This window comes from Rhincodon typus, chromosome 11, assembly GCF_021869965.1.
Source record: "Rhincodon typus isolate 14 chromosome 11, sRhiTyp1.1, whole genome shotgun sequence".
Lineage (NCBI taxonomy): Eukaryota > Metazoa > Chordata > Chondrichthyes > Orectolobiformes > Rhincodontidae > Rhincodon > Rhincodon typus.
Window position 1 is genome coordinate 67,996,000 of NC_063342.1, and position 19,302 is coordinate 68,015,301.

Genomic DNA, 19,302 nt, shown 5'->3' on the forward strand with positions numbered 1-19,302 from the left:
CATTGATTTACAATGCAGTATTGATTCAACACAGGGTAGAGTTTATACATGATACTCAAGCAGGCTTTCTCGGCCAATAATCTCACCAATTTAAATTTATATCTCAATTGTGGGACTACCAGTACTTTCTTCAGTGCATCCTTCACAATTGTTTGTTTCTAAATTCCAGCCTTAAAATGACCACACAAGAGCCTTGAAGCTTTGTCTCTCAATCCTCATCAACCAACATAAATTATTTTAATTAACAGAATCATCTTTAATTAATAGAGGCCAAATGATTCCAAATGTCTACCAACTAAAGAGAAACTACCTGTCCCTTTTACAGTTAAAAAAAGGCTCGGTTGTTACTTCCCTAAAGTTACTGAACAGGGCTGTTAGCATTTTGAACAAAATAGCAGTCAGTTTCCCATGCACAGAATAAACGTTAGTTGTCAATGTCCTATCAAGCAAATGTAAATGAATATGTGATTGCGCACATACACGCTATTTTAAACAAGAATATGCAAAAGGACATTGAAGAGATAAGACACACCCTAAACAGAAGCTATTTTAGGTTAATTACATAAAGCTGACCAACACCTCTTAGGTTTTATTCTTTTGCAATATTACAGAAGGAACATGAAAACAAAAAAAAATTTGCCTAAAATTAAATAATTTGGTTATTAAATCATCTGCGTTGATTCAATCACAGGTCCATGATCCTTTGTTGGTCTGAAAACCAGAAACACAACTCTAAACTGCTGGAAAATCTATAGGTAGATTAAAAAAAAAAGCACAATTTTTCTGCATACATTCGCAAACACACACACACTCCCTTTTGACAGCATCTGCAATATTTCATTCTCTCTCTATATAGAATCTACCCCACCCAGATAAATTTTCCATGCCCAAACTACTATCTTGGCTCAATGCCATTTCACCCTCCCAAAGCCTCTTGGCAACTTTGGTTCAAATCTCTTTACCATTTTCGTCTTCTTACCTGTACATAGAATGCCTAATCTGAAAACTTTACCCTTCAAATTCCTTCCCTCTTTTATCCAAAGCCTATCACTTCTCCTTGATTTTACCACCCTGACCCAATGCCGCCTAGTCCCAGCCAGATTAAGCTACAAATGTCGATGACAAGACAACCTTAAATCATTTTCGATCTTTCTTTTCCATAATTTCCTGCTCGTCTCCAATCTCTGTATTCTCAGCTTTTACTATGAGAGATTGGGGTTGGAGTGGAGGGGAAGAAACGTACATAAACAAAACCTTCTCACGTCCAACTCCTTTTCACTGGGCCCAACACAAAATTGTTGATTCCATTCTTCCATTAAAAGGTCTGTTCTGCTTCTACCTTCATTGCTCAATGCCATACTTGAATCCTTTAATTCCAGCCATTAATCTTTGGGATGCAATTCATAGTCAGAGAGGCTGCAGTACATAAGTTTCACAAGTCACTGGTAATATATAATGGATGCTGGACAGTTAAAACAAAAAGAACTGAAAATGGTGGGAAGATTTAGCTAGCATTTACAGAGGAACACCGTTCTTTCTCCACAGATGCTGCCAGATCTATTGAATATTTCAAACTTGTCTGTTTATAGTGTGTTATTCACTCCCTGGCAAGTCTAACTTTCGAGTATTGTCATTTCTGTCACTTTGCTGGCAAGCTATACAAGACTCCAGGATCAGACACACACAGCGTGAAACTTCTTTGTCACAGACTACATCCTTCGACGTCCCGCTCCTGTCCTTCCCTCCTTTGATGCCAAGTGTGAGGAACTAATTCATTAATTTGTCTCCAAAAAGACACCAGATTGGCTGAATCAATCCTTTCCTTAATTGCCCCATAACTCTCTTCATTATAAAGGCATTGTTTTGCTCATATTCTACTTCCCAATCTTAGTTTCACTCCTTTCAAAGCCACTGTAATTACCCTTCCTCCAAAAGCACTGAACCCTTCATTTATACAACATTTGAGGTAATGAGGGGTCTTTATATGGTAGATGTGAAGGAATCTATACTATTGTGGGGGGGGGGGGGGCGCCGAGGACGAGGACGAGGACGAGGACGAGGACGAGGAGGACTGCTTGAAAATCAGAGGTTGCCCATTTAAAACAGAGATGAGGCTAAATTTTTCCTCTCAGGGAGGCACAAGTATTTCAAGTATCATAACAGGTAGATTACCTCTCTCCAACCTTTTGACATGAGTGACTCATACATCTTCCTCCAGCACTTATAACCCAATGTGGAACCATACGTAATGGATTCTATCCCCACCTGTCCCAACACAGCCAATGACACTAACCACACTTAATTACCCCAGTGTGCAGCATCAGTTGCAGAGGCAATTTAAAGCATTGCAGAGCAGCCAGGAGGCTATTTTGCCTGTTCTAAGGGCATCAACTCTCATTCATATCCATCTGGCCTATATTTGACTCCAGACCTATAGCAACACAACTGACTTTTAACTGTTGTCTGCAATGGTCTCACAAGCTACCCACTTGTATCAACCAGACAGACCACCCAAATCCATGCAACGTACAAATGCAAATCTTTAGATTTATCAAGTGATGCCTCAACTTAGGGTCTGCTTCAACCTAGGCACTGGAAATAAAATCAGCACAGTAGCCCTGCACTATGCGACAATTAATGGAGTTGAAACTTAGAGCTAACAAAAAGCAGCCTGTCCTTATTCAGTAGGGACAGTTAATTAAACAATTCTTAGAATGTGGGCATTGCTGCCAGGCATATTACTGATTCCTATTGGCCCTGCTAAGATAGTTTTAGCCTTTTCTTTGAAGCATTATGTAGCTCTTTGATATGACCGAGTGGCTTGCTAGGCCCAAATGGCTGAAAAAGTAAACCACTTTGCTTTCAGACAAGAATCACATAAGCCAGGCCAGGTAAAGATGATAGAATCCCTTCCCTAAAGGGCATTAGTGCACCAGTTGTATTCTCCCAATGGCTTCATAATCAATGATACCAGCTTTTTATGTCTTAGTTTTTTCCTCTTCTACTTAATACAAATTCTCAGTTTGACATAATGGGGATGGAACTGACTTTCTCCTGATTATTGATGCAGGATGTCTTCACACTTGATCCATTACAGGCAGTTGGGGCACTTGTAAAGCATAACTTTCCAAATAAATTCCTCCAATTGAATATTTTCTCCTTCCCAAAGGTTGGAAGAATTGAGAAGTAATCAAGTAAAAACTCCATCTGGTTAACGGGTAGGTACATGGCATAGATACTTGCCAAGACCCAAGTTGATTAAACAGCTCTTAAATACTCACCGTATAGGCAAACAGATAAAAAAATGAGCATTTTAGGGAAGGGTCACTGCTACCCAGAAAATTTTACTCTTAAGAGCTGGGTGTGGAGAAAAAGAGAGAGAGAGAGAGAGAGAGAGAGAAAGAGAGAGAAAGAGAGAGGGGTGGGGGGGTGCTGAGGGAGGGAATGAAAGAAGTGGGACGTTTGTACTATAAGTACAATGTTTCAGTATCAAAGTCATTTCAAAATTTAATTGTAAGATGGTTCTCTTTGAAATTTGCAGAGAGTCATGCTGTAATGCTGTATTATTTTGTAGGAACCTATCACAATGAATTTTTAGACTCTCAGGTCAAAAGCAGCTCTGAAATTTCACCAAAGCTTTACTGACTGGCTTGGAAACCCAATTATCTTCAATGCACCAATAAAGTGAATGAATCATAAATAATAGCATAAATCTTGTGAACTTTGGTTTGTAATATATTTTTAATTGTCTACAACATCCAAGTGGTGTACAGTTTGTGAATTTGGTTTAATAATACAAGCGTTAATTGTATGAAAGGTAAGGTGGCTGTAGGCCTAGGATAGCTCTCTCATGAGAGAGAGCGAGAGAGCGAGGGAGAGTGCTCGCGAGAGAGAGAGAGAGAGACACACAATTGGTGGTAGTTTAACAGAGGGTCATCATGCCTCAGACGACTAGAAGAGTCCGAGAAAGACACTCCTTCATGATTAACTCCCAGGATACCATGTACATGATATTGAATTAGTTTGGTAAATTTACAACATAGCACAATTCAGTACAGTAAAAACAACAAACATTTCAATTCTGATTCTGAAGGGTTCTCCATCTTTTGAGTTTATAATAACCCTTATTCACATGAACATCGCAAAGAAGACTGACATTTATTGCCCTTTCACATACTGAGAAGCTGGTGGTGATACACCTTCTTGAACATTGCCTTTTCTTTTCATCTAGGGATTTGATACAAATGCAATGGTCAGAAAACAAAATCCACAGTGTACAAATGCGAATCGTCACATTTATCAAGTGATACCATAACTTAGGGTCTTCTTCACATTTAGTCACCTAACAAGAAGGCAAATATTAGTATTTCACTAACCTAGTCCAAGTAGGTTTCTATTTGATTGAGGACAAATTTAATGGCAAAACTTTGTGATTACATTCACACAGGTTCCCAGTAAAAATACCTGTTGTGCACAATTCAGTCGCTTGGAGGTTTAGGATTTATCCTTCGAAAAGCAGTTTTTAAAATTACAAACTACATAAGATTTCAAATTTAATTCACTATAAATACAGCAATTTTACTGCAACCTGTGTTTTTTAGCTGCTGTATTCTGTCGTTCAAGCAAATCCTTTCATTGCTGTTTATATGGTTAAATGTACTGTAAACATACTGCAGCTATTAAATCATTTCGATATTATTGTATGAGAATGCCTTTCCCTCACCAACAACCTTTACTATGGTCTTGCATCTGTGGGGCGAAAAATATCAAGCTTACATTACCTCGGTTTCTCTCTCCATGAATGATGATTATCTCCAGTATTTAGTTTTCATTTCAGATTTCGTGCATCAGTGTTTTGCTCGTTTCACAACTTGAGGACTACATTTTAAGGATGAGAAACTTCATATACAATTAATTCTCTTTATGGAAAATTTTGCACACTGAAAGGCTGCAAAATACCTCTCCTTTTTATTCTACATAATTATAGAAGTCATTAACACTAGCTAGCTAGCTCTACCAATTAAGTTATTAATTCACATCAACAGTTCGAGAAAGGAACTATTCAGCTAACTGCGCCCATTCTTGCTTAGGTTCATTTACCCCTTTGACAGGACATTAGTCTCAGCAGTTAAATGATCGAGAAAAAGTTGTTGTCCCGCCTTAAAATAAGCCATCAAAACAACATTAAAAATGCCAGCAGCAACAGATGATTGAAGCAAAACTAACCAGAAGATTTTAAAAACTTAAAATAGATTGAAATATACTAGCCTAAAAATCTGGGAAATTTAGGCGCTGCTTCTTAGATACAAAATGGGAACAAACAACTCCCTGATCCCACCAACATTTTTAATGTAACTTTTGTCACAACTTTAAGTTCCCCTGGATAAAAAATTTCTCAAGCAAAAGGCGATTGAGATTGGGGTGCACTCCATGCATTCAAATATTGCTCGCGAACCTACTGCTCAGAAGCTGGACAAGATCATTTTCCATCATCCTCTATTTGAGTCCCTCTTCCAAATGGCCCCCACGAGAATAGGGACTCAATGCAAGATCAGTTCCAAGATCTGAATTTATATCCTATTGCACTCAGTCTGTTAATACAATTAATACCTTAGCCTGTAGAAGAACCATGGCAACCAGTTTTCAGCTTTTGTTGAACAAGGATGGAATCTCAGAAATCACTGAATTATCACTAAGGAACAAAAATAAATTCCCCAAATTTCACGAATAAAAATTGATCCTTAGGTCTTCAAAAAATTTATCTATAGATATCAATCAAAATGTTAAAAGTAAAATGTGAAATTATTAGTTTTGATTACCTGAACAAAACGAGGACAATGTGGTTAGCGATTTAACGCCAAAGTGATGTGCAATTTTTATGTTAAATTTACCATAGGCATCATTTTTAAACATTCATGAGCCAACACCATCATGTTCAGATACACAATTTTATGAGAATAGCAAGATAGACAACACTGTCTAGTATTTTATACAAATAACAACCGTTAGAGCATCTCAATGTGTCTCAAATTTCCCCAGGTGCATCTTACAATGACAGTATATATAACTCTGACTTCTACAGTAGTACTATCATTTGACACACAAGATCTCAGAAAAACTCATGGAACAAATGAATAGATTGCTCAGCAATCAGTGTAGCAGGGGTGACCTCAATTTAACATCTCAGTAAGGAAAAGCACCACCTGTTTATTCTGATATACCAGTCTACAGTTACACCCAAGCCAACAAACCTTCTTCTCTCATATGCCTTAGGAGCTACCACAGTTTTAATGTCGAGTTTCTTAACAGTCCAATCCCCTACAGGAGAGCAAGCACAAATCAGAATGCTGCTTCAAACTTGAGTTGGAGCAAAATGTTATTATACCCTCCATGGTTTGGTCACAGTTTACACAGTTCTAGCCAGACTTTTGAAGTGCTCCATCAGGTGGCCACATTGGGCATATCCAGTCATGTTATTAAGAATTGTACACATTTTCCAAGGAGTCTGAAACTTGATTGCTCAGATATTGGTTTGGAAACCATGTGTTTATTTGGGAGGATATTTTCTGTCCAATCTTGTCTTCAGCTTTCAATGTTATACAGTTGGAGATGTTCAATTCATGTTCAAAGGGGAGATCATAGAGCCATGTGGCGAGTTGGGAAAGGGGGGGGAAAAATGTGGGCTCGAGGGATTGATCCAGGTTGTTATTGGTTCAAGTTACTTTTCTGCATGTTCCTTCACCCTGTTGAACAACGGAAGAGGTAATATTCGAGAGGACTAGTGACCACTAAAGTAGAAGTTGAACCTTGGTAGGTTTTTGTTTGGTGGTGGCGGTGGGTGTGGAGGAAAAAAAAAAAAACAGAATGAATTCTAAATGAAAATCAGCTTTAAAATTATTTCCAAATGGAAAATAGAAAATTCTGTTTCTTATGAAATGTGGGAGTTGGAACAAAGCTGGTGGGGGAGGGAAGAGAAAGATATCTTTCTCTCTCTCAAATGAAAGAAAGACACTTAAAGTAAAATCAGCTGAAGCATTTTCTCAGCGAAGTATTTTCTAGGAACCTGAGAATGTTCCAGAAATCAGTAATTCTTTTCTCAAACTCTAAATGGAAACTGTTCACACAAGCCAAAGATCTAGATCTAGCTGACCTTCCATCTGAGCACAGGGTCTTCCATTACTCTGTGACAAACAACAAAGTTGATCTCCTCAACAAGAAATCAGAGGAACTGAGGTCAACTCATTCTACCCTTATTTTTTCACCAATGGTACATGTGCAAAGCTGCGTCTTGTGCTAACTGTATGAACGTGTAAGGATTAGGGAGGATATAGTTTTAATTCTACACAGTAACTTCGTTAATAACTGGTTTTGGCACTTGTTTAAAGCATAAGTTTGTTCTTAACAAACAAGTTATTTTTGCGTTGATCACAGAAATCTGGTGAAAGTTGCTTTTGGTCTAGATAACAGCAATAAATTGAAATAATGTGCCACTTTGAGGATTAATTAAGACGTCTATACTCTGGTACAGTTCGTGGAATAGGGGGACTCAATTTCCATTGTACTCCTCTCAGAGTCATAGTTGTTGCAATGGGAGTTGATTAGCTCAATTGACTGAATTACTGGCTTGTTTTGTCAACTGAGGCCAACAGCATGCGTTCAATACTGGCTAAGATCACCATGAAGGTCCTGCCTTCTTATCCTTGCCCCTCAGCTCAGGCATGGTAGAACTAACCACCAATTGTCTCAAACGAGAGCACAGCTCAAATGGTCCTCTGGGACTATGGCAGCTACGACTAATACACACAATTTTCAAGATGGAATACAGAGAAAATGGACTTGATTGTGTTGGATTACAGTCTGTACTTGTATAAATACTCAACCATTTTGACATATCAGACTTTAGTGAAGACCAACAAAAATGACTGGCTGTTAAGTTACCAACTTGACGTACGGTTAAATGGTTGCCTTATTTGCTCATATTTAAAGCAACATCAACGGAAAAGCACTATATAACGCAAGTTCTTTTCTTCCATGAAACCCAAACAAAATATTTTAAAAGCTGACATAAAAGCATGATTAATTATTCAATGGTAGAATATTGGCATTTTGATTATGACATGACAAAGACACCGGAAAATTTCTTTTGTCAGCTTTCAAATACACAACTGCTTTTTCCACTCATGCATAGAACAAGATTATTCCCACATGACAACACTTTTTCAAGCAACATTGCATACCTTTTCAGCCTTTTTGTCTGAAATATCCTGCTTCTCCAGCATTGCCATATTCTCTTTGAGATTTTTCACAATGTCTGCTGGACTTTTGTGCGACTTGAACAGTGGCATTTTTGTTTGCTTAAACTTTCTCCTGATTTACCTGCAAATAAACAAAATTAAAAGTAAGAAATAAATATCAGTGTCACATTTTATAGTATTTCATAAACCAAGATTTTATTATCGGTCGTTTCCATAAACTGCAAACTGTGATTAAAGTCATATGCACTAAGAACTAGTTTTAAAATTACACGCATGTAATTAGAATTTACCCTTTTTCAACACCAATCTAAATTGGTGTCTTACCTCTGTGCTGTATTCATTCCAAAAATATGGTCTTCAAACCAATAGATCAGTTAGGTAATTAAAACCTCCCATTCCTTGGCCCCACCCAATCACTTCAATCATCTAAGTTATGAAAGTTATGCAAGAACTACCAGAAATATGCCAATACAGCTCTGTGGAAGGTGTCACAGCTCACTGGGGTAATATGCTGGAAACAAATTCTCACTACTCCGAGTCTGTAGTGATGTGAAACCGAATAAGTACAATATCTTCCAGTTTCCCTGGTTTAATGCATCAACTCCTCCCATTTTCTCATCCTCAACCCAAAAAATAAGCGATTTTTACAATGGGAAACATCAGAACCAATCACAGAATTGTTCATTACAGCTCATTCAAATAATGCAATAGATAGCCCTTGAAGGGAGAGACTTGAAAGAGTATCTGGTCCACACATTTCAAAAGCATTGTAACTTGTTTTTTAAAAAAAAGTAAAGTAAAGTAACGCATTGTCACTAAAAATGTCACTATGTCTCGCTACAAATCACATGCTCTCCGAAACAGAGAAAGTAAGAACGAGAGCCTTTAGTCCAAAAGGTAGCCATTCTTTCCAACTCATTTTAGGATGCCTGATAAGTCGTGGAACCAGATTCCTTACTTTAGAAAGGGAATGACACATGTAGTTGAGGGCAAGGAAATTAACAGCCTTATCAACAAAATGTAGGGATGAGAGACTAGGTACAGCTGCTTTTCAAACCGCCAGTACAGGAACAGCTCAAATTATCTCTGGCTGTTGCAAGTTTTTACAATTCCACTGAATTCAAGTTAAAAAAAAATGCAAACCACATTTGTTTATTAACAAGTCAAAAAGATATTTATTCTAACCACACTATTTTAAACCAGTGGCAAGAAAGAAACATGATTCACTAACTTATGATAACATATCTTAAACTTTACCCTTTTAAAAGAATCCCATACTCATACAAACACAGACAAATAGACACGATACAGGTATTGTCTGGGGGAGAAAACAATAAAGGAGAGCAACACAGTTCTGATCACAGGCATCAAATGCTGTTTTCTTTCACCTCCTTCAGATTCTTTGTTGATGAGATTAGGCTGTTTACATAACAATGCTGTCTTTCATTCATTGGTTGAGAATTTGCCCCTTTCTGTATCTCTTTATCCCTTCAATGGGCAATTTACAGAGAGCGTTTTACAAGGAAATGGTGTGTGACAACAGCTCAGATTTTTTGTTACTTTTCCATATAAAAATGTAGCAAGAGATTGAGAGATAGTAGGAACTGCTGATGCTGGAGAATCTGGGATAACAAGGTGTAGAGCTGGATGAACACAGCAGGCCAAGCAGCATCAGAGGAGCAGGAAGGCTGACGTTTCGGGCCTAGACCCTTCTTCAGAAATGGGGGAGGAGAAGGGGATTCTGAAATAGAGAGAGAGAGAGAGGCGATGCGGGAGGGGGAGGCAGATGGAAGATGGATAAAGGAGCAGAAAGGTGGAGAGGAGACAGACAGGTCAAGGAGGTGGGGAGGAGGCTGGTAGGTAGGAGGTGGGGGTAGGGGTTGAGGTGGGAGGAGTGGATAGGTGGGAGAAAGGACGGACAGGTTAGGGAGGTGGGGACGAGCTGGGCTGGTTTTGGGATGCGGTCGGGGGCGGGGTGATTTTGAAGCTTGTGAAGTCCGCATTGATACCATTGGGCTGCAGGGTTCCCAAGCGAAATATGAGGTGCTGTTCCTGCAACCTTCGGGTGGCATCGTTGTGGCACTGGAGGCGGCCCAGGATGGACATGTCGTCCAAGGAGTGGGAGGGGGAGTTGAAGTGGTTCGCAATTGGGAGGTGCTGTCGTTTGTCGTGAACCGAGCATAGCCTCAGCTTGGTTTCCCTGATGTAGAGGAGGCCACATCGGGAACAGCGGATACAGTATACCACATTAGCAGATGTGCAGGTGAGCATCTGTTTGATGTGGGATGTTTTCTTGGGGCCTGGGATGGGGGTGAGGGGGAAGTTGTAGGGGCAGGTGTAGCACTTCCTGCGGTTGCAGGGAAAAGTGCCGGGGGTGGTGGGGCTGGTGGAGCGGACAAGGGAGTCAAGGTGAGAGTGGCCCTCCGGAAGGCAGGGAAGGGTGGGCCTAACCCTCCCTCTACTGACCCCTTCTCCCATATCCAACACACCCCCTCCTCCTGGCCACCACCCCAAGACCTCCTACCCTCCCTCGACCTCTTCATCTCCAACTGCTGTCAAGACATCAATCGCCTCAACCTCTCCACCCCTCTCACCCACTCCAACCTCTCCCCCGCAGAATGTGCAGCCCTCCACTCCAACCCCAACCTCACCATAAAACCCACAGACAAGGGAGGCGCAGTTGTAGTATGGCGCACTGACCTCTACATCACCAAGGCCAGACGCCGGCTCTCTGACACCTCCTCCTACCACCCCCTTGACCATGACCCCACCCCCAACGACCAAAACATCCTCTCCCAGACCATCCACAACCTCATCACTTCAGATGACCTCCCACCCACAACCTCCAACCTCATTGTTCCCCAACCCTGCAGCGCCATTTCTATCTCCTTCCCAAAATCCACAAACCCGACTGCCCTGGTTGACCCATTGTCTCTGCCTGCTCCTGCCCCACCGAACTTATCTCCACTTACCTCGATTCTATTTTCTCCCCCTTGGTCCAGGAACTCCCCACCTACGTCCATGCCACCACCCATGCCCTCCACCTCCTCCAAAACTTCTGATTCCCTGGTCCCCAACACCTCATCTTTACCATGGACATCCAGTCCCTATATACTTGCATTCCCCATGCAGATGGCCTAAAGGCCCTCCGCTTCTTCCTGTCCCGCAGGCCCAACTAGTCCCCCTCCACTGACACCCTTATCTGCTTAGCTGAACTCGTCCTCACCCTCAACAACTTCTCTTTCAATTCCTCCCACTTCCTACAAAGGGGGTGGCCACGGGTACCCGCATGGGCCCAAGCTATGCCTGCCTCTTAGGATACGTGGAACAATCCCTCTTCTGAAGCTATGCTGGTCCTATCCCCCCATCTCTTCCTCCGTTACATCGATGACTGTATTGGTGCCACCTTGTGCTCCCACGAGGAGCTCGAACAGTTCATCCACTTCACTAACACCTTCCACCCCAACCTTAAGTTCACCTGGACCATCTCCAATATCTCTCTATCCTTCCTGGACCTCTCTGTTTCCATCTCTGGCAACCACCTGGAAACCGATATCTATTTCAAGCCTACCGACTCCCACAGCTACCTAGAATACAATTCCTCTCACCCACCTACCTGCAAAAATGCCATCCCTTATTCCCAATTCCTTTGCGTCCGTCGCATCTGCTCCTAAGTTGAGGCATTCCACTCCCGGACATCCCAGATGCCCTTGTTTTTCAAGGATCGCAACTTCCCCTCCACAGTGATTGAAAACGCCCTCGACCGCGTCTCTCGCGTTTCCCACAACTCATCCCTCACACCCCCTCCCCGCAATAACAACCAAAACAGAATCCACCTCATTCTCACATACCACCCCACCAACCTCCGGATCCAACGCATCATCATCCGCCATTTCCACCACCTGCAATCCGACGCCACTACCAAGGCCATTTTTCCCTCCCCACCCTTATCTGCCTTCCAGAGGGACCACTCTCTCCACGACTCCCTTGTCCGCTCCACACTCCCCACCAGCCCCACCACCCCTGGCACTTTTCCCTGCAACTGCAGGAGGTGCTACACCTGTCCCTACACCTCCCCCCTCACCCCCATCCCAGGCCCCAAGAAAACCTTCCACATCAAACAGATGTTCACCTGCACATCTGCTAATGTGGTATACTGTATCCGCTGCTCCAGATGTAGCCTCCTCCAAATCGGGGAAACCAAGCGGAGGCTTGGAGACCACTTTGTGGAACACCTACATTTGGTTCGTGATGACTGCACCTCCCAGTCGCGAACCACTTCAACTCCGCCTGCCACTCCTTGGATGACATGTCCATCCTGGGCCTCCTCCAGTGCCACAACGATGCCACCCAAAGGTTGCAGGAACAGCACCTCATAGTTCACTTGGGAACCCTGCAGCCCAATGGTATCAATGTGGACTTCACAAGTTTCAAAATCACCCCACCCCCGACTGCATCCGAAAACCAGCCCAGCTTGTCCCCGCCTCCCTAACCTGTCTGTCCTTTCTCCCACCTATCCGCTTCTCCCACCTCAACCCCCCCCCCCACCCCCACCTCCACCTCCTACCTACCAGCCTCATCCCCGCCTCCTTGACCTGTCTGTCTTCCCTGGACTGACCCAACCCCCACCTACACTCACCTTTACTGGCTCCATCCCCACCTCCTTGACCTGTCCGTTTCCTCTCCACCTTTCTGCTCCTTTGTCCATCTTCCATCTGCCTGCCCATCTCTTTCTATTTATTTCAGAATCCCCTTACCCTCCCCCATTTCTGAAGAAGGGTCCAGACCTGAAATTTCAGCTTTCCTGCTCAGCCTGCTGTGTTCATCCAGCTCTACACCTTGTTATCTCTTATAACAAGAGATTGAGGTGTTTTCTCCTTGCAAACTAGGTGTTTCTCCTCTTTGTCCAAATATAGGGATGTAATCACTTTTCCAAGAAACAAATCAAGTGGTTTACCATTCTGAGACCCCCAATCCCACAAGAATGGCCATCTCAAAAAAAAAGCCAAGGACTGCCTCTAGTCAAAACTGTGATTAAGCCATTCTCACATTCCGATCACTTAATCTGAACAATCAACATTTTTTCTCCCCTAGTACCCTACACCCACTACTCCAATCCCCAAACTATAGCATAAATGCTGTCCCCTCCACACTTCACTTCAGCTCTAATGAAGTGTTATCTCGATCGAAATGTTAGCTTACTGTTTCTCCATGGACGCGCTGTAATCTCCTGCATTTGTTGTTTTCAGTACAGATTCCAGCATCTGCAATAATTTGCTCCTGCGTTTAGCATTCTCTCCCTTGTTTTGATAAGGCAAATTGTAGATATAAATCATGATATGTTCCAGTAACTAGTTTCAAAACTGCAACATCTTCCAGTTTCCCTGGTTTAATGCAGCATCCCATTGTCTCATCCACAATCCAAAAAAAAAGTGATTTTTACAAGCAGGAACATCAGAATTAATCACAGAATTCAACTCTCAGTAGTGACACAAAAATATTCATTACAACTCATTCTAATAATGCAATAGATAGCCCTTGAAGGGAGAGACTTGAAAGAGTATCTGGTCCACACATTTCAAAGCATTGTAACATTTTTGTTAAAAAAGTAATGCGTTGTCACTAGAAATGCCATTATGTCTCACTAGAAATTACATGTTATCTGAAACAGAGAAAGCAAGAGCGAGAGCTTTTAGTTCAAAAGGCAGCCATTCTGCCCATCTCATTTTAGGATGCATGATAGGTCGTGGAAGCAGATCCCTTAGTTTAGAAAGGGGATGGCACACGTTGTTGACGGCAAGGAAATTAACAGGCTTATCAACAAAATGTATGGATGAGAGACTTGGCACAGCTGCTTTTCAAACCACCAGCACAGGAACAGCTCAAATTATCTCTGGCTGTTGCAAGATTTTACAATTCTATTTACAACATTAACTTTCTCCTGCGTGCACCATAGTTCAGCTGGAAGCACTGTCAGTTTAAGTTCCACTCCAAGACTTGTGCAAAATCAAGTTTTTACTCAAGTGCAGTTTTCAGATAGTGCTGAACTCAGAGGTCCTGTCTTTCAGATGAGACTGTAAATCTTTGCTTCTTCTGATGGAACGAAAAGACATGGAAGTATTTCAAAGAACATGGTTTTATAACCTCTGCCAACTCATCCTCTGTTCATGTATCCCGAGTACTATTTATCCTCGAAATCAACACCATGAAGACAGATTATCTGATCGTTATTACGTTGTTGCTTGAGGGAATTTGATGTGTGCTGATTAGCTACCACATTTCTTATATTACAACAGCAACGATACTTGATAAAAAAAAATCCTTCCTTGGTTGTTAAACACTTGAAACATTGCGTGGTTGAGAAAGGTGCTGTATAAGTGTCTCCTTTCCATGCAAAAAACAATGTCTCTACTATGGTAAATTCAGATTGTAAACACTATAAGGTATTACTGTGAGGCCAGATATTAGATCATGTGCCCTAATGTCCACAGTTCAAAGCATACTAATGTATTCTAGAATGGTAAACAGCTGTTGTTGAAGTTCTGCAAGGAGTTCCAAATGGTAAAACTGCTGTTCAATGGGAAATTCATGCTATACTCAACAGGACAGAGGCAATGCCTCTCACATTATGGGAAGCTGCTTTTCTCATAATATCTCGTCAAGAGGTCCATATCCTGTTATTCTCTGAGTACTACCTAGATTTTAGATATTGCCCTATATCTGGAAGGAAAGAGTCAAAATTAGACATTGCACAGTGTTGTATTATTTAGCTTTTGATTTCTCTTTTCATTAAAGTAACATGTAGTGTTAGACTTTTCTTATAAAACAAGGAAGTTTAAATTAATTTAGATGAATGAATACATTTTCATAACTGGAGAGATTTTAATGGTTAAAGTTCAAAATGGACTCAATATGAATGTTACAGAAAGAATGTTAGAATTGTTTTATCATATCACAGAATATATAGAACATAATGCAGATCAAAGCAATATTCTTTGTAATGATTCAAATACACTTTATCAAATATGGACACCAATGTGACATTTAAAAATGAACTCCATTGCAGTTAAGATAATTCACGAGAAGACAGTTGAAACAAACAATCTGATATGAAAACCAGGCAATATGATTCGCCAATAACCCTGAAAAAAGAAGAGATATGGATGTGTCAGAGGATTGGCAACATACAAGGATAGCAAATTCATTGCATTTGTTGTTGTGGGTGGTGTCCAAGAGCGAAACAATTGTTACCAGGGCTGGCTACAAGTGAAAATGAACTGTTCCTGTTTATTTCCTTAAAAAGATGACCGCTATTGAAATCATTTTTTATGGGGGTGATTACAAAGGAATATTTTTGAAGTTTAGTTCACTGCTTGATTTTTGCATGGTGTCCAAAATCTGAAACGATAGATTTATGCAACAGAAATGTTCAATATTTTCATTGCAAATTTTGTGCTGAATTTATGTGAGTTTTTTTTAAAATTCATTCATGGGATGTGGATTTCACTGACTAGGCCAGCATTTATTGTTCATCCCTAATTGTCCTAAGGGCAGTTAGGAGTCAATCACATTGCTGTGGATCTGGAGTCATATGCAAGCCAGACCAGGCATGAATGGCAGTTTCCTTCCCTAAAGGACAGTAGTGAACCAGACGGGTTTTTCCTGACAACTGACAACTGACAACAGCTTCATGGTTATCATTAGACCCTTATTTCGAGATTATTATTGATTTCAAATTCCACCATCTGCCATGGGTGATTCGAACTCATATCCCCAGAACATTACTTGGGTCTCTGGATTAATATTCTAGTGATAATACCAGTAGGCCATCACCTACCTTTTAAAGAAATGGAAAATCCAGCACCGTTCATACTCAGGTTCTTTATCCACATTCCCTGCTATTATGATGAGACTAAAGAATGAAATAAAGCGTTTATTTGTTTTACTGAATTTGAATTTTGATCTTTTCATATTATTGCATTCCACTATTTTGGAAGTGTTCAGATGCAATGCCACAGAACAGTTCAAATAAGGCCAATCTTAAACCAATGGTCAGTTTAAACAAAGGACATTCCAAAAATCACATTTCAGAAAGCTTAGAATTAGCTGAAAAGTTCTTCAGATGTAAAGGATTTCTTTTAGAAGAAGATGGATAGGAAATAGTTTGAATATAAAATTAAAACTTAAATAAAATTTAAAAAGTCCCCTAGTGGGGGGAACTAGAACAAGCGTAAAATTATTGATGATAACAGTGAGGAGCTGTACAAGTCTAGCTTAATAAAATGGAAGTGCTCCTCAAAATTTACATTGTCTCAAAGTCCATTTAATCTTGATTTTTAATTCTACTAGCCCCACTGGTCAGACCATCTCCAATGTTTTTCACTGTCCAAGTCCCACATCGATGAAATTCTGTCCCATCTCCCCCCTTGCTCTCTTGAAATCCATTTTATCCATGATAATTGCCTCTTGCTCCCTCAACCTCATTCACAGCAACTTTTGATCATCCAACTCTCTTTCCTAGTCCCTACATTAGGTGAGATTCTAAACAGTTCTTTGTTTCTTCATTTTCAATCCTTCAACCCCACTCCTCTTGCTTGGAAAACAAAAATCCTTGAACGCTGTCCTTAAACTACTGCACCATCTCAAGCTCCCATTTCTCAGTCTTTGAATGCAGTTTCACCTCCCAAATCCATGCTCACAATTCCTTCAATTTCATGTTTGAATCCTTCTAATCAGGACCCCAACCAAGCCACAACATTGAAAGAGCACTTAGCAAAGTCATAAATGACATTCCTAATTAATGCTACTAATTGCCTTTCTTATCTTCTCAGCAGCCTTTCATATGTCTAACAGCATGCTTCTGTCATCCAGCTGAGTATAACTGCCTTGACTTGGTTTCAATCTTATTAATCAAATCGCAACTAGCGAATTGTCTGCATTAGTTTATCTTCAGATTTCTGTCACCACTGATATGCTCTCCTCAGCCCTTTTGTCTTTCTTGATTCCATGTCCCCTCAATAATATCACCTGAATACACATTCTGATAACACTCGGTTCTACTTCATCACCAGTCTCTTTAAACGGTCAGACTTTTGCCCAGCATCCAGCAGGTGAGCAGGAAATTTCTTCCAACTAAATCTGAGATAGACTAAAGCCTCTGCCTTCAGTTCCCGCTACTGTTTCCTAGATGTCATTTGCATTCCTTCTCCCTGGCAACTGTAACAGGTTGAATCAAAAAGTGTTTGTAATAGTGGTGTCATATTTCACCCCAAGATGAGTTTCTGAACACGTATCCACATCAACATGAGGATCACCTTTTTCCATCTTCCACAACATGGCCCAACTCCATTCCTGCCTCAGCTCAAATGCTGCAAAAAAACTTTACCCCCGCCTTCATTTTCTTGAGACCTAACCAGTCCAACAGAATACTTGGCAGCCTCCCACATTCTGCCTTCTGTACTCTTGAAATCATCCAAACATTGGCCACATGTCCTAATTTGCACTAAGTCCTAGTCCCTTGTCATCCCACTGCTCAATGGGATATATTGCTGCCTGGTGAAATCTCTCAGTTTTAAAATTGTCATGCTAGTTTTCAAACCCTTTTAAAGTCTCAATTCTCATATTTGTAAAATTGCCTCCAGCCCCAAAATTCTATGTGAATCTACTTCCAATGCTGACTTTCAGAAAATCCCAGATTTTAAACTATTGAGTATCATGTTTTCATCTGCTAGGGCCACAAGCTTGGCAACTTCCCCTCTAAACACCTTAAGATCTTCCATAAAATCCACCTCTATCTGTCCCGATATCTCGACGTGGTTTTGGGTCTATGCTTTTAGGAATATGGCAACAGGAGTAGGCCATTCAGCCCCTCAAGCCTGGTCCACTATTCAGTGAGATCACAGCTGATCTGTAGCCTAAATCCATATATCTGCCTTTGGCCCACATCCCTTAATTTTTTGAAGAGAGTTCCAAACATCTACCACCTTTTGTGTGTAGAAACGCTTCCTAATATCTCAACTGAACGGTCTCGCCCTAATCCTCAAACTATGCCTCCTTGGTCTCACTCCCCAACCATTGGGAACAGTTTATCTTTATCTACCCTACCTTTTCCTGTTAACATCTTGAAGACTTCAATCAGATCACCCCTTAACATTCCAAATGCTGTAATTCGCAGGCCTAATTTGTATAATCTCTCCTCATGACATAACCTCTCAAGTCCAGGTATCACTCTTGCAGACCCATGTTGTACCCAGTCCAAGGTCAATATATCCTTCCTCAGGTGTAGTGTCCAAATCTGGTCACAGTACTCCAAATGGGGTCTAACCAGGGTTTTGTATAACTGCAGCAAAATGCCTGCATCTTTGCATTTCAGTCATCTAGATATAAAGGCCAGCATTCCATGGGCATTCTTGATTATTTTCTGCACCATTTGTGACATTTCAAACTTCTACGCACCTGAACCCCTAAATCAATTTAAGCATCCACCGTATTTGACTTCATACCATCTGATCTATCCTTTTTGGTTCAAAATGGATAATCTCACACTTGCTTACATTGAATTCCATGTGCCACATATTTTGCCCATTCACTTAGCATAAAATTGCAAATGGATGTTAATAGACTATCATGTAAACTGTCTGCAATGCCACCAAATATTTGTCATTAGCAAATTTGGATTTATGACTTTCTACGCTGTCATCCAGTTGTTAATAAATAATGCAAATAATTCAGGTCCAAACACAGGTCCTTGCAGGACATCACTCAAACAATTTCGCAGCCACGTGAGTAATTTGCCCTCAGGTGCATGGGCTTCTACTTCGTTAACAGTCTCTAATATAGGATCTTATCAAACGTTTTCTGGAAGACCATACAAAAAACATAGACATTCCCCTGTCCACTATTTTAGTTACCTCTTCAAAAAATTCAATAAGGTTTGCAGACCTATGTGTCATCAATCTACGATAGCGCTCCATAACTTACTGAAAATTTTCAGTGTTCAGTTAACCCAATCCTTGATTATAGACTCAAACAACCTCCCCAACACAGG

General features: G+C 40.9%; 1 protein-coding gene across 2 annotated transcripts in view; it reads right to left on the reverse strand.

Moving 5' to 3' along the window:
• The window catches only part of cab39l (calcium binding protein 39-like), a 94,033-nt gene that overhangs the window by 39,951 nt on the left and 34,780 nt on the right, over window positions 1–19,302 (reverse strand). For both annotated transcript variants that reach the window (XM_048602821.1, XM_048602819.1), the window contains exon 3: window positions 8,238–8,376. In XM_048602821.1, coding sequence (XP_048458778.1) covers window positions 8,238–8,345 — 108 coding nt within the window. In that variant the 5' untranslated portion in view covers window positions 8,346–8,376. The remainder of the gene's footprint in view (window positions 1–8,237; window positions 8,377–19,302) is intronic.